This window comes from Apis mellifera, linkage group LG3 (genome assembly GCF_003254395.2).
Source record: "Apis mellifera strain DH4 linkage group LG3, Amel_HAv3.1, whole genome shotgun sequence".
In the NCBI taxonomy this organism is placed as follows: Eukaryota; Metazoa; Arthropoda; class Insecta; order Hymenoptera; family Apidae; genus Apis; species Apis mellifera.
This window is the reverse complement of record NC_037640.1, coordinates 5,497,450-5,521,898: the sequence shown is the minus strand read 5'-3', so window position 1 is coordinate 5,521,898 and position 24,449 is coordinate 5,497,450. Positions and strand designations below refer to the sequence as shown.

Genomic DNA, 24,449 nt, shown 5'->3' with positions numbered 1-24,449 from the left:
CATACGTAATAACAGTGATTTTATTCCAATTGTTCACGATGGATGTTGGATTGTTATTATTTGAAATCTCTTTTCTTTTTCTTTTTTTTTTTACTTGGAAATAGTATTTTATATTCGTAAACTATCATAAAGATTATCAATTATCTCTATATCCGAATGACTCGAATTCCTCCCGTGATCTTTTTTCCTTTCCTCTTTGCCAATCCAATCGCTCCATCGCTCAAATTACGTTCTTTCGCCAGTACGTGTATAAGATTACCCATATAATTCCAACGACCATCGTCAATGAATCCAATGGAATTTCGCGAAACGTCTTAATCCCTAATCCACCAGCGAAGGCGAGAAACACACGTTCGAGAACAGTGGAGGGAACCCAATAAAAGTCACCGAGTCGCTAATTTACGCGGCCGTTTCGACACGAGGCTAATTCTCCTCCTCCTCCTCGAAACACCTAAGGGAGTTGCGCAATCGTCCCGACGCAACCTTACCGACCGAGTCGTAGGCGTGCTAGGCATCGTAAAGCCACTCGTAAACGATCGAGATACGGCTGTCCTCTCGCTTGGAATGGGAAAGATCATTCGACTATTGACTGCGCGACACAGGTATTTTCGACAAACCCTTATGGCGGAAATACCGCGCGATAATCATCGAACGGATCGTCACGGCGAATTTACTGGCGACAGGTGGCGGAGAGATCGATAAAACACGGATGGAAATAGCGTGTGCCCACGGGGGGATCGGAGATGCGTATTTTCTAACCTGGCACTGACTAATTAAGGGCCTCGGGAGTAATGGCATCCGCGATGAAGCCGAGTCCTAAATTGAGGCATCAATTAGAGGATTTTTTTTTTAACAGGGAACGAACTCGGCATGGATTCTTAATTGGAATTTCTGTCGTCGAGATGACATCGAAATCGTACGAGGCTATCGTGATTACTTAATTAAGTATTTATTATTAATCGTCGCGATTAATTTGCGGTAATTCTCTAGGATTAATTTGATAATCGTTCTCGATTATTGATTAGTTTTGTGAACAAAGTTTCGTAATGTGAAAAAATTAATTTCATTGCTATAAAAATTTGGACGAGACAAAGAACGGGATAAGCAAAAAAGAAATAATCAATTAATTTCACAATTCCAATATTAAATTGGATTATTACTTATCTACGATCGAGAATGATTAAATACACGTCATATTCGATCGTGACGAGTATTCCGGTCTTAATAATTTCCAAAGAAATCTCCACGCCTTTCTCTTGTCTCCGTTCAAAGAGAGTGTTGCCGGTCGATGAAGTGGAGCAGGAAGTGCCTGAGAACCGTTTTGCTCAACAGTTTCCTGTCTGCAAATAATTTTCACCAAGCAAGCCCGCGATCTCTTATCGTTTCCCAAAGAAATAAATTTTCTACCGACTTTACGGGGCTAACAGTGTTGCAAGTGTAATATAGGTCAGTGATACCATTGTAAATGATCTAGATTTCTTTTAAATTTTTTAAACGATTCCAAGAATCGTGCACCGGCTTCGCGAGCTAACGAGTGTTGCAAGTACTTTGAATTTCTTCGAACAAAATTTTAATCAAAATATCGTACGAACGCTTGTCTCGACATTCAACGAGATTAGAAATATTGTGTAAAAGATCAAAGGATTAGAATTATTTAAAAACTTTTCGAGAAGAATTCCTTCGACGCTTTATAAAATTGAAAAGAATAATTTAAACGCGATGACTAATTTTCCTTTGTCGGAAATGCGATTGTCCGCACGAATTGAGATTCGATTTGTTAATAATTTTTAACGCGCCAATATCCATAAGGATTCTACGAGATTGATTACATTACGTAACAAAGATATAGCATTAACGAATCTATTTGCCATGCTTTTCAACGAATCATCCCCTCGCTTCGATAACCGACAAAGAGGATCGAATCTACAATGGCCAAGCAAATGCTAAACATTTTACACTTACTAATGGCTCACTGTGCTTCGTCGAATCGAGATTTAACGACTAACAGTACTTTCACTCTGATCGAACACCTCATCATCGTTACCTCAAACTCGTTATCGAACTTTGACGCTCGCCGATATCTAATCGATTACTAATTACACACATTTGCAACACGAATACAAAATCGACCAATTAAATCCACTCGCCTATGTGGAAAGAGTAAAGTATAATCTGCTATTTTTTTAAAGTAACATTTATTGTATATTGTCAATCTATCAATTTTTCCACGTATAGTATAATTCCGATAAATTTATCTTTCGACATATCGAGAAATGCGAAGGGAAAAAGGTAAGTAAATAATTCCAATAATTAAACGAGAAATCGAAAACGATAAAAAAATTCAAAAGTCCAAATAACATAAGATACACATCGATATCTAACAGATCAAATCAAATCCCCGAATATTTAACAAAAAAATAACGCAATTTTTTAAACGCGTAATTTTTTTCGCGAGAAAAATTTTTAAAAAAATTCCTCGTTCGTTGATATATTCGTTAGAAAACTCAAATTTGTATAAAAATTGATTCGACACGTCGATATCGACACGGATACGTATATACAATACGTATATAATTCGTCCACGGAATAATGTAAACACGAGCGAACGCACGAATCGATATACTCGGCCGACAGAACGCGTTCGTCTTTCCACGCGTACGCATCGATCGAGATTCTGCTTCGGATTCGACGTTACGCAACGCGAGTTGTGCGTGCACGCGTGTGCGTCAAATCTCACGTGGGAACGGGTATCGGGAGCATTGCAAAAGGAGGAGAAACACTCGAGAGGAACTCGTCTAAACCGATCACGAGAGCGAGCTTCGCAAGAATCGCACGGTCTTCCCTTCCCCTCTCCACCCCTCCCCTCCCCTCCCTTCGCAACTGGATTCTTGTTACGATACTGCATTATTACAAAATTCCGTAATAATCCTGACTCACAAATCGTCGACTAGAAATTCCCCGGCGGGTTACGTGGTAGGTTTACTCGTGGAATCTAGTCGAGTAATAGAGGCCGTAACACAATTTTCCGCTCGGATTACGAATCGAAAACACAATGCTATTTTCACCTGTCGGAACAATTCTCTTTAATTTTTACATCTGGTACATCAATGATTAACAATTCTTTATATTAATATTTATATTAACGATAAAATACATCTTAGATCTTTATTTATTAAGGAATTTATCATTATAGTGTTCCTAGAAAATTGGGGAGAAAAAAATTGATATTTCGTTTTCGAATATTGGAAAAAATATATACCATTTTTTCCGTTCAAATGAAAATTGTAAAATTCTATTAGAAATAGAGACTCGATTCGTAACAAATTTCGATGAATTTTCCATCTAGTAAAAATTTCCTACTCCTACATTTCGATAAAGAACTCGAAAACGAAAGTTTCTCTTCGTGGAAAATCGAGTCTGAAGATCTTAGCTCAGCTTTTCACCAATTCTTCTTATCAAATACGTGGAAATGCGTGAACCCACGCGACACAATTTCCCTCCCCCCCGTGCACGATCCCTTTCCGGTTTTTCTTTATCACGATGACGTGCCTGAAGGAGGGGACGAGGCGACCACCGAGAGCGAGGGCCCGTTCACTTTCTCCAATTTGTCATTGGCCGACGATATTGCGATATTAATTAATCTTTCGCGGCAGGCGTTCTCTCATCCCCTTCCTTCCTCCCTCCCTCCCTCCCATTCACGCCAAGGGCTGCACGTGCACACACCACGTTTCATCGGTCGAGATAAGATCCGGAGCAGGTGAAAAGTTCCGCGGATTCCCTCCTCGTTTCTTCGAGAACCTGTTGAACACCGACAACTCTGTCTTCGCAACAACAGACCGTGAATAATTTGCCATTCGTGGAAATCGAATCCTCCTTTTCAACATTATCCTTTGTCTTCTTTGTCCATTCCTCCTCTCAAAATAATCCTATCATTACGTTCAACGAATAGAAGATGTTTGCAATCCATATATATATATATATTTCCAATATTTTAATAAAAATCCTATTTCTAAATCCAGAGCGGAATTCAACACGACTCGTCTCGTATCAATTTCTCCATCGCTTCTCGCGTCGCGGATCGAGAGAGAAGGTCGCGCGCGTATCAACGTCGGCGCACTTTCAGGCGCATGCATCTCGCCATTCATAGCGATGCACGTGCACGGAGAGCCGCGTGTCCCGCACGGTCTTTACCAACAACCCGAACGTAAGATAAGATCGGGGACAGGTGGAGGAAAGTTCTTGGCTCCCACGCGACTCCGCGTTTGACCGTGGACGGACAAGCGCGCGGAGGACAGGGGAGGGGGAGGGGGGATTAGAATTGGGAATGCACGCTCGTTCCATCCCGTCGGGGATTGGAACGGGCAACAGGGACGTGAGAATGGATCGAGGAGATTGGAAACTGGGTCGAGCCGATGTCAGAAAAATAATCGAGAATCTCCTTGAATCCACGAGAGATAGTCGACGGCGAGGAGGAACCAGTTACGGCGTTATCCTCTTGCTTTCGCTCCGCCACGCAACCGCCGCGTGATGAAAAGGGAAAAAAGGAAGAAAGAAAGAGGAAGAAGAAAGAGGGGGGGGGAGGAAAAAAAGGAATCTTTGCTTCGTTCCACGTCGGTGAAGAATGCAATCAGCGTTTTTACCCGTTGTCTACGTGTCTCGTACGAACTGGCCGAACGCGTTCTCGAATTATATCCCCCCCCCCCAAGTATTGTATATTATCGATAACCGGACTTTAATTGGATTATCAATCATGGACCCTATCGACACGATCGATCGAGTTTTAAGCTTTCGTCACGGGGGCATTTAATGACCGCCATTATTTCACTTACGAGCCGACCACGACCGATCCGGAAATTTAAAGAATTTTTAAGGGTTTTTTTTTAAGGTAAAAGGAAAAGAAGAAAAAATATTGTTCTCGATCGTTAATTGTATCGTAGGTTATGTGGAAAGGTGTAATTGTTAATTAATACTTGTAGAAAAATACAATCTAAAAGTATTATGTTTCGTAATTATTAATTTAATATAAAGTTTAAAGAAAATGATTGTTATCTTGATTTGGAAATCGAATTTTTTTTGGAATAAATTTTGAGAAAAAAATTTCGAATCTTTTCGTGAATAACGTTCACAAACAGAATTCACGATCTCTGTAAAGAAAACTTTCAATATCCGTGTGGAGAATTTACTCCACAATAAGATGACAGATTCCTCTCAGATAACGTTAATCCCCCTTTCCACGAGTTAATTAATCGCTTTATCACTCTAATCAACAAGCTATACAATTATCCTTTCATCCACCGCCTCTCGAAATACACGGCTCGAGAAATCACCACCAGTTTTCGATTACTCATCGTCCTCGCGGGACGATCTGACATCCACGAGCATCCAATGGAAGAAACTCGCCTCCGTTCCTCTCTCCCTTCCTCCACGATTCCACTCCCGATCCCTTTCCGCTTCTCGAATCATTTCGAATCGGTGAACGGCGGGTTGCTCATTGATGATTTTCGTGCAAAGTCCTCAACAAACTCGCAAAATCAAGCTCGATCCTTTCTTGCGTGCGTTACGGTATCACTCTATTCCCTCCACAGACGGGAATCGACTTTTCGCCGGTCGGATGAGTCATTACGTCGGCCAGGATAGCTCATATCGAACCGCAAATGACGCGAAAAACCGCGTGCAAAGCTAGGGGGGCGTCGTTTTTTTTTTTCTCCTTCTTCCTCTTCTTTTTTCTGCGTAAAAATTGCCCTCTTGCCGTCTTGGACGATTGACCATCCGATATGCGAATACTATCGATCCCTGCGGTCGGATACTTGTAAGCGTAATTCGCCTCTTCCTTGCCTCCGTTTCATTTTTATACGGCATTATTTTGACGGAGAACTTGTTTAAACCACGTTGAGGTTTTTCCAAATTTTTCTCAAATTTTTTTCCAAATTCATCGTTGATCTCATTTTGGAATTTTACTCTCGAAACGAAACAAGTTTGGAAGTTGTTTTCTAACTATTTTCCCCGAGTTTTCGATCGTGAAAGTATAATAATCGAAGTCGAGCGTGTTCTTTTTTTTTATTCTCTTCGCGCAAAAGCGTGATTCGAGGCAGGTTTATGGCGTTCGTGTTCTCGGAAGGAAGGACAAATTTCCTGAAGTGTTGCACGTCCAACGAGTTATGACAGGCTCGTTTCTTCGGTTGGAAAGCGCGCGCGCGACCGATTGGCAAGACGAGTTTTCCTTTTACTTCCCGTTACCGGGATCCGGGGAGGAGGCCTTGCTCGCATCCACCACTCGCGCCATTCCTTCGGGGCAAAAATGAAACGGAGAGCTTTGACGAAGGATTATCCACTCGCGCACTTTCGTTTCTTCGAAACGTTTCATAAGAATCGATAAAGAAGGAAATGGATATCGGAACGCAAGAACTGGTATTGGCAATGAGAATTAAATTCTCAAAGGCACACGCTGTAAGATAAACGTTAACCTGCCGTATGAATTTTAACAAAAATGAAAAAAGCGACGGTACAAGCAATAGTTGATCCATCTGTTCTTTCCCATCCGAAAACGATATCCTGTTTGAAATTCGATATATTTCTTTCCATCGATTTATATCCTATCACACGGTTCTGAATATTTCCATCTCTTCACGATTCTTTCACGATATTTATCCTGTCCTATCGAAGACAAATTTATCAAGAACTAGACTTTTCAGCAAAGTGGAAATCGAAGATCCAAGAATTTTATCCTACAAAAATCCCTCCCTGGCTCCATTTATTAAAATGATCCGCGAGAAAAATAAAGGAACATAGAAATATCGCGAGTAGAGCGTTACAAGCGTCGCGTTTAAAGGCTGTTGGAGATGCTGACAGTGGAACACCTCGCAGCTTCCTGTCGCGAGGGGACTACACGGCCTCGGGACCGTTCTGGTATCGGTTGACCGGTTTAAAGGGAGCACGGACGTAACATCTGAATGAATCACGTCCCGACCAAAACGAACCAACAGGCAATCGCGTGTGTCCTTCTCCCTCCATGTTTCTTCCTCCCTCCCCCCCTCCGATACACCTTCTTTTTACGCTCCTTGCACGCAGGACTACGTACGCGCGTATAAATAAACGCACATACATTATTTATAAATCACTTATGCACCGATCGCAAGGACGGACAAGATCTAAGACCCGCGGAAAACAGGCACTCTTGGGTCTTGGCTGACCCGTCCTCGTCGAGAACGAGGAGGGATCGAGGAAACGAGGTCGAAAAGAGAGAGAGTGTATCGATATTTGCCCCCTGTCTTATTCAAAAAATTAAATATAGCTTATAATTAAAATAACTAAAATTTCCTAGGACGATCGAATTTATCTCTAAGAAACCCTTTTCATCCCAAGTGTATACACGTGTGCAAGTTCATCGAGCCACTCCCGACAAGGTTCAAGGTGAACGATGTATAGGCCAAGAATTCGAGCCACGAGAGAAAACAAAGCTTTCCATCCTCCTTGTCGAGACAAGTTCCCAGAAGCGGAGGTCTGGGCCGAAAAAGGGGAGAGAGAGAGCCGGCGGTGCTCGAGAATGTGCTCGAAATTGAAACGAGTGGCGAACGCCACGAGAAAAACGTAAAAGTTCGTGAAACTCGAGAAAGGGTTAGAAATGAAGTGGACGAATGCACGCGCAGCCTGCCTCTCGCATCGCGGCGTAAACACCGGACGTTTTACAACCGAGAAACGAAAGGAGAGCGTGAACGTGCACGGAGGATGGAAGGAAAGCGTGTACGATATCGGGTGTGTTTAAAGAAGGAGGAGGAAGAGGTCTGGTTATGGTGGTGTATCGAGAAAAAAACGAGATCTATGCCCTGTTCGATTACGCTCGACGATCGAACCCTCCACGCCGATGGAGAACTTGGTCGACCTATAAATCGACGGATGGAAGCGACTGTGGTAGCGATCTATACTTGATGAGATATCCAATCGAGCCAGACACGAACGTGTTCCTCGCGGATATATATGAAATTTCGTTATATTCGATCGGTTATCTAATTCCCTCTCCCCCTTTGTTGTTTCCTTTGAACCTTAGAGGATGAGAAACGAGTCTAATTTTTTTTCTATCGAGAGCTAGAAATATCCTCCAAGAGAATCCTCCTCCATTTGCATTCCTCATTGTTATAATTTTTTTTTTCTATCGAGAGCTAGAATATTTTCAAATATCCTCCAAGAGGATCCTCCTCCACTTGCATTCCTCATCGTTATAATTTTTTTTTTCTATCGAGAGCTAGAAATATCGTCAAATATCCTCCAAGAGGATCCTCCTCCACTTGCATTCCTCATCGTTATAATTTTTTTTTTCTATCGAGATCTAGAAATATCGTCAAATATCCTCCAAAAAGATTCTCCTCCACTTGCATTCCTCATCGTTATAATTTTTTTTTCTATCGAGAGCTAGAAATATCAAGGTGTGAATCCTCATTGACTTATCTTGTGTAAATATACGTTCGAATTGACACGAATTATCGACAGCGTTCAAATACCCGGCTCCTCGAAATAAAGTTTTCGAAACTTTATGCGACAAAGTTTAGAATTCTGGCACGGTTTTACGTTTGCCCGGTCGGTCGTCTGCGGTCACATCTGGCGCGCAAGGTTATTCTTAACATCGTCACCCTCGACCACGTTTCCTCCTCTCCGTTTCCAGACACGAACCAGCCACCCGACCTACGCTATATCCCTGCGCCTCTGTTATGTATATACCACACCTAGATTAAACCTTGGAGAATCCCCCCAACGAAAAAATTCTACGTCTAAAAAAAGAAAAAAAGAGATCAGATATAAATGAATCGACGTCGTTCGGATGGATTCACGGTGAACTATTAATCAATATATAGAACTCAATCAAGTTTTACGGAGTTAATGGAGTCTGTATCCAATCTGCGATCCTTTCTCTCTCGAATAGAATAACCTATGCGTTTATTAGCCTCCTCCTTCGATTCTTTTTCCAAACGTGTGGAAAAATCCTAGATTTGGAAGGAGAAAGAAGAAAGGAAAAGGGAGCAGAAATACATAATGAATCGACGTCCTCCCGAACGGATTCACCGTGAGCATTAATCAATAAGTAGAACTCAATCAAGGGTAATGGAGTTTCTGAGGGGAGGGAAATCTCTCTCTCTTTCTCTTCGCAGCAGCGTGGACCAGCACAGTGTGGGGATCGCAACGATCACAAATTATCCATCCTGTACCCCCTCCTCTCGATCGTCGAGCAATATCTCATAGAGTGGCCGACCTGTGTTTAGCCTATCACGAAGTGGATGTCCTTGTCGTGACCGTGAGGCTAATTGCCGGTGGTCAGCGGGAGGACGAACATTGGCCGAGGATAAATAGCGACGATGGTGGTGACGACGCACAAGAAGAAGGCGAAATATCACGCTGATTCCCAAAGGTGGGGGTAGAGAGAAGGGGAGGAGGAGAGTGTGGAGGATGTCGCCGGAACGGGGGCTACGGGCGATTTGCTTTATTTTCCTCGCCGTTTCATCATCCATCATCGCCGAGGTCCTCCGAAAGAACAGCTGAAGAGAGAAGAAAGAGAGAGAGAGAGAGAGAGTGCTTATAAGCCTCGTGGATAGAAAAGATGGATGACTCGACTTGTTGAGTTTTTAACTCTAGTTCCTCCTTGCTTCTTTTTCTTTCTTTTTCTTTTTTTTTCTCCTCCTCTCCCTTTTTTGCGAAGGAAAAAGGGAGAGAGAGAAAGAGGGGGAAGACTTTGTGTGACGGAAATTGGTGGTAGATTGGACCTTGGTCTTTGATACGCTTTTAGACGAGATTTCTTTGAAATGGAGCAGGTTTTACTAGTTTCGAGCGAGATTGGGAATGGAAGGATATTGTTGTCGGAGAGATTGAGAGTTTTTCTTCGGGGAACGATGATTCACGGAAAGTTCGATTGGCCAGTTTATCGTTCGATATTTCATCTTTTGGATTCACTTTTCTCGAACTGTTTGAATATGTTTTATTTTAAAGAAAGAATCGAAGGAATAGAAGCAATTCTATGAAAATTTCGAGACGATTTACATTCGAGAGGAATATAAATTTGTGAGATATTCGAAGAGAAGAGATTACAGTGGAAGAAGAATTCGATTGATCGAAATCTCTGGTTAAAAATTTGAAACGACAAAATGGGGGTAAAGGAGCACGAGTTGAAGAGGAACTGGAGAAATCATAAACGGTAGGTTTATCGGGCGGAGGAAGGGAAAAAACGGAGTCGCAGGGACGGGCAGGTAAGTTGCCCCGCTTCGTAACTACGCGGAAACCGCGTTACCAGGAACGAGAAGTTCTCGTTAAGAAGGAACTCCGTAAATGTAAAGCCGACCGGTACAGATCGCTCATTGACGTGGACCTATCTCGATTTTCCTGGGAACAACAACAACGAGCGAGCGAGCGAGCCGCTTCTCCAACGGATCTCTCCATTGAAACGTTTTATTTTCCATTAAGGATCTATCGTTTCATCCTATGCAAAAATCCGCATTGACAAGATAATGAGCTCCTTGTCGTTGCCTCGTTAACGAGCCACGTAAAAGCCAATTTAATTGAATCCTATTTTTCCTCCACGCATGGATCTCGTTTGAAAGAATGCAGACGAGAGATTGTTCGTTTATCGGGCATTCCTTCAACCGAAAGAAATAAAAAACCAGTTCTAAAAATTCTAAAAGAACGTCCGACTCAACCCTCCCAAATTTTCTACCAAAAATATATTCGAAAAAACGTGCATCCAGCTACCGATAAAGCTAGAATAAAATTAGAATAAAAATGGGAATCCAATCGCAACCATCCCAGATCGGCGAATGTTGCCGCCCTTTTCTTCTTCTTCTTCTTCTTCTTCTCCTTCATCTTTCGTTCCAACAATATGGAACATCGATCCGCTCGAGCACCGCGTCAATTGACCAATAACACGAGGCAAAAGGGGTAAAACAAGATTATCCGACAGTCGAAGGTTGGCCAGCCTCGAGGCGAGCGACAGGCGCGTTTTCAATGAAGTCCTTATAAAGGCAAGGAGCGTGCGTGCGACGGCTTCTATGGCGAACGTTGGAGGTTGGTTGAGGAAAAACCGCGTCGATTCGAAGGAAAGGAAGGAGAGTGGCCTCTCCGGCTTCCCAGATTCGATTAATCGCCTCGAGGCTATCGATCGCGGGATGAATGCGCCGCAAGGGAGGCCACCGACGGTGCTCCATTCACTAGGAACGAGCCACACGAGAAGAAGAAGAAGAGGACGACGAAGAAGAAGAAGAAGAAGAAGACGAAGAAGAAGGAGAAGAAGAAGAAGGAGAAGAAGGAGCTTTCGTTTCAGCGTCGTCGCCACGTCTGCCAAGAAGGAGCTTCCTCTCCTCTTTCTCTCGCTATCCGCGTGCACCGATATACCGTTACAACTGGATGCCCTCGTCTTTTACGATTTTCTGCGCCTCGACCCTTTTTGTCGCCAACCACCGGCCGCGGATCGAGATCAACGATCGCGACACGCTCGATTCATAACGACCGAGCTACTACGATCCTCTTACGATCGCCTCCTCTTCCATTCGACTCGTGGCCCCGGAAAAACTCGACGACTTCGGGCTAATTCCGATCGTGATACGGATTCGTGGATCATTAGAAGACCAAACAGTCCAAGCTCGTCTTCTATATAGAAAGAAGAAATGTGTTACAATTTCGATACAAGATCAACAAAGAACAATTTCCATTATCCATAAATTTGACGATCGTATTTAGATTACAAGATTCTTTTCCCTCGTTTGAGAGAAAAGAAATCCCAAGAAAGGAATCTTATCTCGAAATCCTTATATACTATAACCGTATCCAGAAATTTTCCACGCTGTTCCTTGACCTCCGCGATCGGATCGGTACGAACACGCGGTAGCAACGGTATCTCTCAGCTGTTCAATGGCGAAATAATCGCGAACCGTATACCTTTGTGCTCGTAACTGGTAATTTAACGACGATGTATGTACAACAACGTCGCCGAAAACCGAGTACCGCGAGATCGGTGTTTCGTAAGGCGAGAAAGAAATATCAAGATCGGTTGCACGATACGTCATACGAGCACCACCACGACATAACAGTACCTCTCGCTTATGCTTGGCGTCGTAAGCAAAGTAAATATATATATATATATATATATATATATAGGCGGGCAACAATGGACAGGTAAACGCTTCTCAAGAACGCACTCGTAGAAATCTTGTCCCGCTCGTGCACGATGCGAGGACCATGTGGATGGGACAAAAGTTGATCCGCGCGAGGACGACGGGCCCGAAAATTCTTGCCGCGGCGACCTTCTGCATACTGATGCCCTTTAAAGCGTTGCCGAGTATCGTGGCGAGTATCGTACGAGTTTCGCTGCGCCAACTTCGTTCACTAAACGCGCGATGCTCGATACCGATCTCTCTTCTCTTGCCTTTGCAAGATTTTCTATCGATGTTTTTCAAAAAAAAAAAAAATAAGAGTGGTGGCTTCGATAAAGAATAATTTTCGAAGAGCTATATCTGAATATCGAGAGTTTGAATATCGAGAAATAAATGAGAAATTCTTCGAGACAGGTAAAAAGCTAATCTTTATAATAAAACGCGTTATATATCGTTCGAATTGATTTTGTATCGATATCACCGAGCGTGGATATCGTCTTCGATAATTCGAACGGAGCTTAAATAAAGAAGAACCTCTTCACGCAAGGTTTCTCTCTTACGATTTTTCTAAAAAAAAAAAAAAAAAGAAAGAACGTTACCCATCGGTAATGCATTAAGAGAAGAACCAGGGAACGAGTTCCATCTCCTTTACCTCGTTAACGTCAAGTGACTATCACTCGGTGTGCTCAACATTTTCAAAGAACTTGAGGAGAGAGAAAGAAAGAGAGAGAGAGAGAGAAAAAGAAACTCGGGGGAAAAAGGAGATAAGAGAGCAGCCGAAGAACCCACACAAACCGTACAAACCCACCGCCTGACTACTATCTATACGACGAATCACCGGCTATCCGAGACTACTCTTAAACGCACGCTCTAATGGAAAGTCAAGCGCGAGAGAGAACTGTTCCCTGTTGTGCGACGCGTGTAATTGTTCGCCTACATTTTATCAATTCGAACGAACACCTGCTCTAAATCAAACGCGATGCTCGTTTCCCAATATTACCTTTATTATCAACCGATGAATGGCGATACATTCATACGTTGGAAACGAAACTCGGAGTGGCAGAGGACGAGGGAAGGCGCAGGAAGGCAAGAAAAGGGGAGGACGAGTTCTATCCACCATCGATTCCGAGGGGCCGTGTCCGCTTGAAAACCGTGGCCATTTCTTCCAGTTGGAACACAACGCGAACAGGTATTCGAAGGTTTTTGCCGTGTCGTGTTGCACGACACGACCTTTCTGTGAAGCGAGCTCTCGATAACCATCTCTATTGCCTGTCCATAAGATCATCAATAATTTGTCGTGACTCCGGCGAAAACGGCGGCCCTTTTTAAACTTCGATCGAAACTTATGGCAGGGAGGCCACGCAGGAATATACAGGCGTATACGGTTTATCGGCACGGTATACGGTGTTTTACGCGTCCCCCGCCGGCCTATACCCGAAGATAATCATCAGAATTATAAATTGTAACGCGGGATAAGATGCGCACGCGCGATTCAACTGTTCCTAATGAGGCGATTAGAAGATCCTACTTCGAGAATGCGGGATCGTGAGCGAAGTGATCTTTGAGAGAGCGTACGTGTGTGTCGTTTCGAAATTTCTTCTCGCTGGAAATTGCTCGATCTTGATAAAAACCTTCCTGACAATAATGGGTGTAGTTTTTCGATTGGATCTTTTCCAAAGGGGTTGCTGCCGTCTCTAACGAGGCTTAGAAACGTTTTCTTCTTTCGAAACGAAGCCTTGCTTTACTAACACGCGTAATCGTATTGGATTTTTTTTTCGAGTTTTCTTAATGAAACGATTAAGGATGTGGATGGAATCGTGAATGAAATAATCTTGAACAGGGTATTGGAAATTTGGAATTGAAAGATTTAAAACGAATTTTTCATGGGGATATTGATTTCTGATTTATGAAAAATATGCAAATTTCTTGTATAATAATCGGATAACTTCGAAGAGAACTCTTCTCGGTAACATTTCTATATAAATTATTTATCGATAGTATAAAATGCAACAACTATTTTACAACTTTTAAAGCTAATTTTGATTGAATTTCAGGTTTCGCTTTAAATGTTTCGTATGCTTGAATATGGAGATATTCCCGATAAATTAAAAGAAGACGAAATTTCATTCGTATATATTCGTAAAATACAACACCCACGAAAAACTCACGAAAGATAGAAATTTCCTGATTTATTCGCAATCGCGTTAACCATACTCGAATTCATCGCGTGTTTATGCACACGCGAATCCCGTTATCGAGGAAAATCGTCGAGAGATCTGGTCGATAAGAAAAATGTCTGGAAGGAAATCGTTACGGATAGTTGCGCAATAACGCGCGTTAATTACCAGAAGAATCGCGAAGAATCGAAAGAATTAATCGCGTTAATTAACCGAGATGCGTGCGTGGTGGAAACAACGTCGTGTCGTACGAACAGTATCGTTACGTTTCTGTGCAGAAGCATCGCGGTCTCGATCTTGTCAGGCTCCGTTTTCAATCGACGAGCATCAACGGCAGATAAACTCGCGATAAACTGCGAACAATTCACAATTGCGATAGATTATCCTCCACTCGTTGCGTTTAACTTGATTGGCAAATATATCGCGAAATTAATTTATCGCGATTATATCCAACAAACTTTCCCTTCAACCATTATATACGAAATTTCCTTTAAAACTATTAAATAGAAAGTAAGAAAATTTTGAACAGGAAATTTATTTAAAGAAACAAAAAAATCCGAAAAATGGCCAAAATTTTCTTTACACGAAGAATCATATCCTAAGATATTCCAAATATTTAAGAATTCGAAGATAAAATATATTATCTTTCGAAACGTCTCTTTAACTACTTCAAAATTTCGTATTTCAAAATCTATTCTTTCTCGATACAAAAATTCGAAATCTAATTTATCTTCCTCCCTTCCTACACCTTTCTAAAATATATTAAATAAATCTTAATACTTAAAATCCAATTCGATCAATGAAATTACCCTCCTTTAAACTAAAACATCTCTTTTCTCTCCGAAGGGAGGAAGCGTTTCACGCCGGATTTCGAACACGTGATCCCAACGTAATCGATAGCGAAAACACGTGTACAGCCTCGTACGCAAGCTTATGCGGTGCAGCATCGAGAGGAAGAAGTGAGGAAAGAAAGGAGGAGGATAAAGTAAAGGAAATGGGTGGGAAGGAGAGGAGGAATCGGTACCGTAAGGCATCTCGAAATCGTTTCACCGGATCAAAATTTCAGGGACCTCGAGTGGCCACGAAACCCCAGAGGAAATTATTTCTCGAAGGCCACTTACCGAGGCGCTCACGAAGAAGTAATCGGACAGAAAATACGGAGCCGCGGACCGATAATGGTTGGTCGTGAACAACGCGGCCCCCGGGCTCCCTATCCTCCTCCTCCTTCTCTTCCACCCCTTTCCTCTCTCTCTCACTCGCTCTTCTCTCCAGAAACAACAACGGGCCCCTGTACGCAACGGGCAGGGATCCTTTATCAATCGTCTCGTTCTTTCGACTCTCTCTCGTTCGATCACGGCTACTTTTGATCACTTTCTCACGTGGAGCAACCCGGAACGAAAGGGTGGTCGATGATCACAGGGATTAAACCGCGGAATCGAGGATCGAATCGCGTGAAAAGTCGTAATTAAACGAGAAACCGATCTCTCTCCGATTCGATGGGATTTTCGGTTCAATAATCCGTGGTTACGCGCTTCAGTGGCGTTTAATAAGGCGATTTTTAATAAGGGGAGGGAGGGAAATCTATGGAAATTGGGGAACAAGGGGATAATTTATCGGTAAAATTCGAATTTCTGTTTTTCTAAGAATGGAATATCTCCGTTTCGATTGCGCAAGATTGGTAAATTGATTATTGTTATTGTCTCGTTTTTTTTCAATTGAACGAAGAAATTGAAAGAAAAATATCTTGCCCCAGATACACAATGGAACAACCCTTGTCGTATTATATTCATTATTGTAATATAATTAAACGTGAAAGGGAGTCGATGAAAGGCGATGCAATTTTATTTTCCTCGTCGACAGGATGACTTCGAGCTTCGACAAACTTACAACGTCACCCTCGAGACACCACGCTGAGATACACAATATATTAAAATTGACAATGAGAATACAATATCCAAGGATTCAATTAACCGAAACCGAATACGCCTCGTTATTAATTACAATCCCCCTAACCGGGAACAAAAACCGATCGACAGATTTGGAAAAATCATGAGAATTCAATTTGTAAGGAACCTTGCCCTTATCTGATCGAAAGTCCCAGTGATAATATTCAAAATAATTCGATACCAAATACTCAACACAAAGTATCAAGCATTTGGCATCACTTTACACGAAAAATCGTTTGAAAACTATATATATATATCACTCGAAATCTCAATATCTCGGTTTTCGTTTCTTTTTTTTCCTTTCATAAATCGTACAAAGCTCGATATAAATGGAGCAAGTGAAATGGATACCCCACGAAAATTTCACAACAATCTCGATACCCGTTTTCTTTCTTCCAAAAATCGACGATTTAACGAACGTGAGTATACACACGCAACTAGATTAACCGAAACAGGTACGCCTATACTATGGAACCTCCCCCCGATATCGCTCGTATAACCTTTTAAGAGGCCTGGAATCGGCGTGGAACACGCGTTTCGCAGGTATTCACGCAATCAGCCTCCACTTCCGCGATAGTCGTAACTCGTAGAAACGATCTCGGGGAGAGGGCCGCCGCGAGAAACGCAGTAAAAGGTCAAATTCCTTCGATTCGAGGCTCTCCTCGTCAAATTACGAGACGAAGAACCGTGCGACCGAGGGGCAAAGAAAGGTTGGATTGCGTATGCATTCGTTATTTGCGGTTATACGGGGGAGGGGAGGGAGAGAGGACAACACCGTGGAACGGGAGAGATAGTGGGCGCGAGAGAGAGAGGGGTGAGGCGGACGAGCTGGTGGTTGGACAGAGAGGGAGCGACGGAGAGGCAAAGTGGCGGAGAATAAACCGATACAGAGATACCGCATCCAGGCGAAAGCCGACAAGCCAACAACTCTGGAAAGGGCCCTGTTGGGGTGCCGCGAGAAGACGGCTGGAATGCACCGAGAACAGGTCGCAAGGCTGCCGACATTCCGAAATTTGCAACGGCCTCGGCAACGTGTCCCATTGTACCGTGTACAAAATTGCCCCGACTTTTGGCCGAAAACGGGGTGGGAGAGGAAGAAGGAAGAGGGAAGAAGAAGGAAAAAAAAAAGGAAATACGTCCCCTTCATACCTCAAATTCGCGCGAATCCTTCTCTCTTATTTCCATTTTTTTTATATTACGTATTCGAGATTTTTATCTTAACGTTGCGCAAGTATTCTTTCGATTCGTTTTCGCGTAGATTGAGATTCTCTCGATTTCGCGTGTCTTTCGAGAAAAATTGTAAATTTATTACATGCGGATTATATAATTGAGATGTTCGAAAGAAACTCATAGCCAGATTCGATAGCGAATTTTGCAATGGCAATATTCTTTCCACCGTGGAATTTGATATTTTGAATTTGTTGAAATTTTTGTAATTTTTTTAAATCTACTTATTAAATTCTGATAATCTTCTGGCTAATAATATTAATAAATCAACAAGTGATAAATTTATATCGTATAGATATTAATCATAAATTTATATTGAATGAAATAATCGAGTGATTTGCGCGATTCGTAAAAATCAACAAATTCATAACTTCTTCGATGAATAATAGTTGAATTGTGTAAAAAGGCTAGATAGAGATTCAACTTCCAGACAAGAAACCGTTATAAATTGAAATTATATTGCTACGTTACTTTTTGATGTTTTGTAATTGATTGATCACATTGAAGTTTAAGAAGAAAATTTAAGAAAATACCGTAAAATAATAAACCAACTTGATTAAATTCTTATTCCCATTTACGTATGAAAAGAATAACTTGTTTAAAATATTTCAATTTTCTAAACTTCAACGTTCCCAATCAATATACATTTTACTGTTTCATGCAACGAGATAAACGAAATAAAATTATCCGATAAACACGAAACTTGGCAAATATTTCCCGATAAAAATATGCAAAGATAAAATCAATATGAACCGCGTGAAATTTCCCCGACGTGCAATTTTCCCGGTGTCATTAGCGGGAACCAGAAACGCCGCTCGTCGTTCATCGTATCGGCTATACGTTTTCTCGTAACCGCAAAAAGCATCTATATCTATTCAAAGCCTTCTTTTTCCCTTTCCTCCAATCGATTCCGGCGTAAAAAGTAAGAAGAAATACGAGGCGAGGATAGAAAAACCGGATAATCGTCGATGAATCCGAGAAACTTGAGAGAACCAGACGAGACAAAGACAATAAATGTTGTCTTATCGAACGGACTTTAAACGGAGAACGGTTCCGCGATATTAACATACGCGTATATACGTTATAACGTTGCGATGCTGGTATTTCAACGGTACCGTACGATCCGTAGCGTAAATTGGTTTTTAACGCTTTTATTTTCCTACCACCCCCACCCATTCCTCTGGGGACCCCGCATTTACGAGGCAATTTTGCTCATCGACGAGCGCGCCGGACCCTGTTATAAATAAAAACCACGGCAGAAGGAAGAAAACTATACTATAAAGATTCTTGTTCTTCTTCTTTTAACGCGTCCCTTGTATCGCGTGTCACGTATTTATGCCTCGTACTTTTTCGGGAATTCGTTTGTAAATTACGATTCAATCGAAACGCGAGTTGGGGATCTTTGGATGATGGAAAATAAGAGAAATCTCCAAGATTTGAAGATATGTTTTATCTTTCTTTATTTAAAAGAAAAAAGTTTAACGACCTGTAGCATTGAAGAAAATGATTTTATGATTATCGACCTTCGGTCTATTTAAAAAGATACGCTTTGAATAGCCTTATCCGATTGATCAAGATTAACCTTGAAAAACCCTCAACGCCTCCGCCAATAATAATTTCTTCCATCTATCTTCATCAACCTTGAATCCCGCTTATGTTCCATTCTTTTTTTTTTTTAATCCAATGTCAAATTAAACATTTTATATATGTAATTTTTTTATATGTTTGAAATGAATTTTTATTAGAAAAGAAATAAGTTTAATATCGTATTCTCGTATGTCGATCGTATATAATAACATAAATGGAATCTAATTGCAAGATAATCGCCTACAAAACGTCACGTACGAACGTGAATCGTACAGTTTCACGAGAAACGAACCGCTATTTGAACGTGACGAAAACTGAAAAGAGATGTTGGTACGGTGTCTGCTGAAAACCGTTCGTTCCGCGGACTAATCGCGTTCATCGTACACGCGTTCATCTTACATAATACCAACAGGACTTTCGTCCTTCTGCCTGGTCCGGATCGTACCAAAAAATTCGTGAGCGAGCAAGAAAGACAAAATGCCGGCTCGAGATGGACCGAGTACGCACGCGTAAGACTGAGACGAAGATAGATACGCAACGAACGAAAGATAAAGATGAAGAAGAAGAAAGAAGAAGAAAGAGAGAGAGAGAGAGAGAGAGAGAGAACATACGAGAAAGTGAGAAAGACACACGCAAAGGAGAAAAAGAGAGAAAAAGAGAAAGATAGAGAGTCCATCAAGCAAAACTCACCCTGTTGCATTCCAGAGCCTCCGCACTGTGCTCCTCCTTCTGCTTGAAGCAGCTGCTGCACTTGCTCTTGTTGAATATGTTCGGCGCGAACTTCCTGCACTCGGCGCCGGTGCCACGGACGCCCGCCGTGCCGCCCGACATCGCGACACGTGCGAATTAACCGCGACAACCGGACAGCAGCATCGTTCGTCTCTCACTCCCTTTTTTATTTGTCACTGTCGTACACCGCTGTTCGAGAAGCGAGAACGCATTGATTCCGCCCGATCGATTAATATATCTCGTAAACTTTGATACAATTCCTTATCACCACCAAATAATTTGATTTACACACGATTTCGTTTATAAAAATGTGCTACGAAACAATTCAGTCTTCGCGATTATTCTTCGCGTGTCCGTTACGTTAACGGATCGAGTTAACAGGATTTCGTATTCTTGTTTCGTATGAAGATCGACATTTATCGAGCAATCGATCGACAACGATACGTTTTCGATTATAATCGCAATCGATTTCGTTTGTACCATGTGACCAGGTTCGTGATACTATCGAAAATCGATTGTATATCGAAGCGTCGCTTGCGATTCTCGAAAAGCGAAATATTGCGTAGATATTGCCAATGTATATAAATAGTATATTTGTAATGGTCGTAACCGGAAAAAACTTCGATCCGTTTCTTTGCTTGTTGTTTACATTACGTTCTACGAAGAATATACGTGCTCGACTTCGTTTAAATTTCGTAATGTATACAAACGAAATGCGTCTCGTACTTGTGTGTTTACAATGCCTTTATGTCACGCGGTAACAACACGCGTACCGTTGTCGACATTGACTCAATTCCACGAAACGGTTGTCCAAATGCTACGTAGCAGGTGACTATTCTTCGAACTTGTTGACAATATTTGAATACCGTACGCTCTTCGAAACGAACACGTGGATTATATGCGATACTTCGAATCACGAATCTATTATTAGACACAATGGCATGCACCTCAGTTAACATGTCACAGCACCGTTTGCCGATTTATCGATTGTTCGATGAATCGAACGTTAATCGCACGTAGATGCGATTATTCGATTCACAAAGAATCACTTCTTTTAATCGCTGAAGATTGATGAAGATGTCTTGGATATATAGAGACGTGGCTGCGATACAATTATTCGATTGCCACAGTTCACGATATACCGATAGTAGCACCACGAGCACCACGATCTTTACGCACGCCTAAATATATCGATTGTCACTGTGATAAACCTATGATACAATTTGAAATATTACACACGCGATTACTTCGGCAACGACCACGACGACAACGATACTTGAGCACACTTACGGCACATCGCGTTGTGCTCTCCATGACAGAACGCTCCCGCGGACGTCCATCTGCGATCTGGCCCGTTTAACTCGGCCTCTATGCCACCGGCAGCGCTCACTCTCGCTCGATCGACCGTAGCACGCCTCTTGTATACGATACTACGCCAGCGCCAAACTAGTTCCTTCTTCTACTGGAATATAGCGCCGGCGTAAGAATTTCAATTAATTTCGCGTTTCTCTTTTATCTATTTTTTTATTATTATGCAATAATAATTGCATATTTTCATTATCTAATTTTTTTTTAATGAATTGATTGTTCAACGAACATACATATTATTCTTTCAAAAAAATAATTAATATTTATTCATAATTTATTTAAATTTTATTCAATTTTTGATCTTTTAATTAACATTATAAAATAAATTTGTAAATAAATATTTTTTAATAAATATTATAAAAATTAGTAGAATTAAATACGATTAATTAATAAATATTAATTTTTTATACAAGATATATTTTATATTAGAGAAAATATATAATATAATATAATATAATATGAATGTAATACAAAAAATTTAAATATATTATATGTAATATGAAAATATATGATAATATGAATAATAATTCTATTTAATATTATTTTTTAATATTGTAATATTTTTTAATATAATATAATATAACGAACATATCAATTTAAAACAGAAAAAATAAAATTATAACTGATTTAAGATTAATATTTGTTTAACTTTGAAATATAAAATTACGTAAAAATATATATGAAAAATATGTATCTGATATAATTAATTACAAAATTTGCACATAAATATAAAATGACAAAAATAAAAAATATTCTTCTGATTGTATTATATAATAATTATAAATGAGGATAATATAATCTTAATCTTTCTTTCTTTTTAAACGTAATCAAGTAATGGGATATTTTCTACATTATGAAAAAACACATTTGAATAAATTCAAGATGCAATCTACGACTTGACTCATGCGAATGCCTAAATTGAATCAGCTGATTTTTATATCCGGTTCGATATTCAAGATTTCTTTTCCGGTTCATCCAGACCAGCGTTCCAGTGTTTGGAAGACTGACTGTAAAGATGGTAGATGAAGCTGGTGACAGGTTCGTAGGCTAAATTATTTTCGGCTTTTTATACGAAATCTAATACTGATGACTAGTATTAATATATATATTCTAATGTAATATAATGATATAATACATATCTTGAAATAAAATTAACCTTATATCCATTCCCTGGAATTCTAAAGATTAATCTTTCATAATCTCTGCTAAATGTCTATGAATGTTTTACTAACCCGTTTTCCATTTTAAGACAAAATTGAAAATAATTTCACATTAAAAATACACTATTTTTAAATATTATAGTCATTTTTTTCATAAATTTTTTTTATCTCCTGTCAATTTCACTAAGATTTTTCAATCATTAAAATGTATATTAATTTGACAAATTTAACTACATTTCAATAAATTATTTATATACATAATAACAAGAATAAAATTGTTGTTTCTGTTACAAGTATGTTTGTATTCAAACAAATAGAATACTGATTAACTCCAATCAACATCTTATATAACATACAAAAGAATTAATTTATGACAAAGATCATATAGCTTAAAAATGTTAGATAAATGATATGTAAACATATATATACATATATACATACATATATGTATATGCTATATATTAAATTTTTAAATATATTTATTTATTTTTAAATGAATAAACTAAATAAGTCTTTAAAATAATATAATATAATATATAATATATAATATTATTTTAAAAGAAATATATTAATAATATTAAAATTATTATTTTTATAAAATACTATTCTGTAATTAAATATGAATTTTTTATATTTTTTATATTTTTTTTATAGGGATGATTCCTCTAATGTTGCCATCATCAAGGAAGTATACGATAATGAAAATGCACATGAAACATTTGAATATGAATTAGAAAGAGCATTAGAATCTGAATGCAGTTTAATTGTTATTGAACCATCAAAATTAGGTGATGAAACCTCTAGATGGATAGCAGTAGGAAATTGTCTTCATAAGACTGCAACATTGTGTGGTCTTGCTGCCATAACTACAGGTTTTTAAAATTTATATTTTATTTTACATATATATAAATATCACTATTTATTTAAAATATATTGTATGTATATTTTACAGGTTTGATTTGGGGTGATCAGCCCTATATTTGTGGTCCATTAGGTTTTATATCAGTAATATCTTGTGGACTTTATACCGTTTCTTGGCAATTTGATCCTTGTTGCCAATATCAAGTAGAGACTGACACAAGCAAGCTACCACATGTAGAATTGTTAGCTGTTTTAGGACCATCATCTCCAACATTTCTTGTAAGGAAAGATGATACAAGAAGAAGAATTCTACATACAACTATCACATTGGTAGCTCTCAGCATCAGTGCCTGGAGAGTTTATCAAGCATTTAAGTGAAATGTTTTTCAGTCAAGAAAGTAAGAATCTGAGTTGTAAAAAAAGAGTAAGGTAGGCCATACGATACATTGAAATGATCGTAACAAGGCCTAGCATAAAAATCGGTGAATTATAATTTTATGTATATTAGTGGGGATTGTTGAGTCACACAAGCCTATTTTTGTTTAATGTTTATATTTCTTTTATGTTTTGACACTACCTCACAGGTGAATGCTGATTTTACAATAAAAGGAAAAATATAAAAAAAAAATTAAAAAAAGTTTGTTCTAAGAACATTTTCAATCTAAAACATGTTTCTTATGACTCTACATTGTTACTCTATGATCTCCATCTTGTTAATTATATCACAGTTAATACTAAAAATGCAAAAAAGACATGGTCATTTTCACACATCACCTAAGTGATACAAATACTGACATAAGTGTTCTTAGATTTATGCAAAATTACTACCATACACCTGGAAAGTTGGATTTAGAGAGAACTATATATTTTTAGATTGTAAATAAAGTAGATAGAATACACTGCATATGATGTATTAAAGAGAATGTTGCCTAGATTTTCTCACCCAGTGATGTAGCCCATTATAAGAAACATACTAATAATTATAAATAACATTTGCAAGAATATGTATCACTTTAATTTGTTTGGCAAAAATCTTAATAAGCATAATACACAGAACTTTCGTTGATTATATAAGATTCTTATCATGCTATATATAGACAAATGAGATATCAAAAATAAACGTCATAAACATTCCTCTAAATAAATGATAATAACAAATGTTGCATAATATAATGTGAGAAAATTTTAAAGAAATTTTAAGTAAAATAGTATATTAAGAAATTCTTGCAATTACTTGTACATATAAATAAAATATAGTAACATCTACAA

The 24,449-nt window shown here is 39.6% G+C and overlaps 2 protein-coding genes across 9 annotated transcripts in view; one reads left to right on the top strand and one right to left on the bottom strand.

Moving 5' to 3' along the window:
• osp (outspread) overlaps positions 1–21,172 on the bottom strand; it is a 185,459-nt gene extending 164,287 nt beyond the window's left edge. For 3 of the 8 annotated variants that reach the window (XM_026439344.1, XM_026439340.1, XM_026439345.1), the window contains exon 1: positions 19,753–21,172. In XM_026439344.1, the coding sequence (XP_026295129.1) occupies positions 19,753–19,893 (141 nt within the window). In that variant the 5' untranslated portion in view covers positions 19,894–21,172. 8 annotated transcript variants of the gene reach the window in all.
• An 881-nt stretch (positions 21,173–22,053) lies between these two features.
• On the top strand, positions 22,054–24,103 carry LOC408748 (transmembrane protein 11, mitochondrial). The gene is made up of 3 exons (XM_006560922.3): positions 22,054–22,197; positions 22,974–23,191; positions 23,272–24,103. The coding sequence occupies exons 1-3, from the start codon at positions 22,175–22,177 to the stop codon at positions 23,556–23,558; spliced, it is 528 nt and encodes a 175-aa protein (XP_006560985.1). The 5' UTR covers positions 22,054–22,174; the 3' UTR covers positions 23,559–24,103.
• The last annotated feature ends 346 nt before the right edge of the window (positions 24,104–24,449 follow it).

Bases quoted from the DNA above. Each gene is read 5' to 3' on its own strand.
- LOC408748 (XM_006560922.3), top strand. From the start codon at position 22,175: ATGGTAGATGAAGCTGGTGACAG. The intron at 22,198-22,973 runs GTTCGTAGGCTA...TTTTTTTTATAG, and splicing joins GTAGATGAAGCTGGTGACAG to GGATGATTCCTCTAATGTTG. The intron at 23,192-23,271 runs GTTTTTAAAATT...TATATTTTACAG, and splicing joins TCTTGCTGCCATAACTACAG to GTTTGATTTGGGGTGATCAG.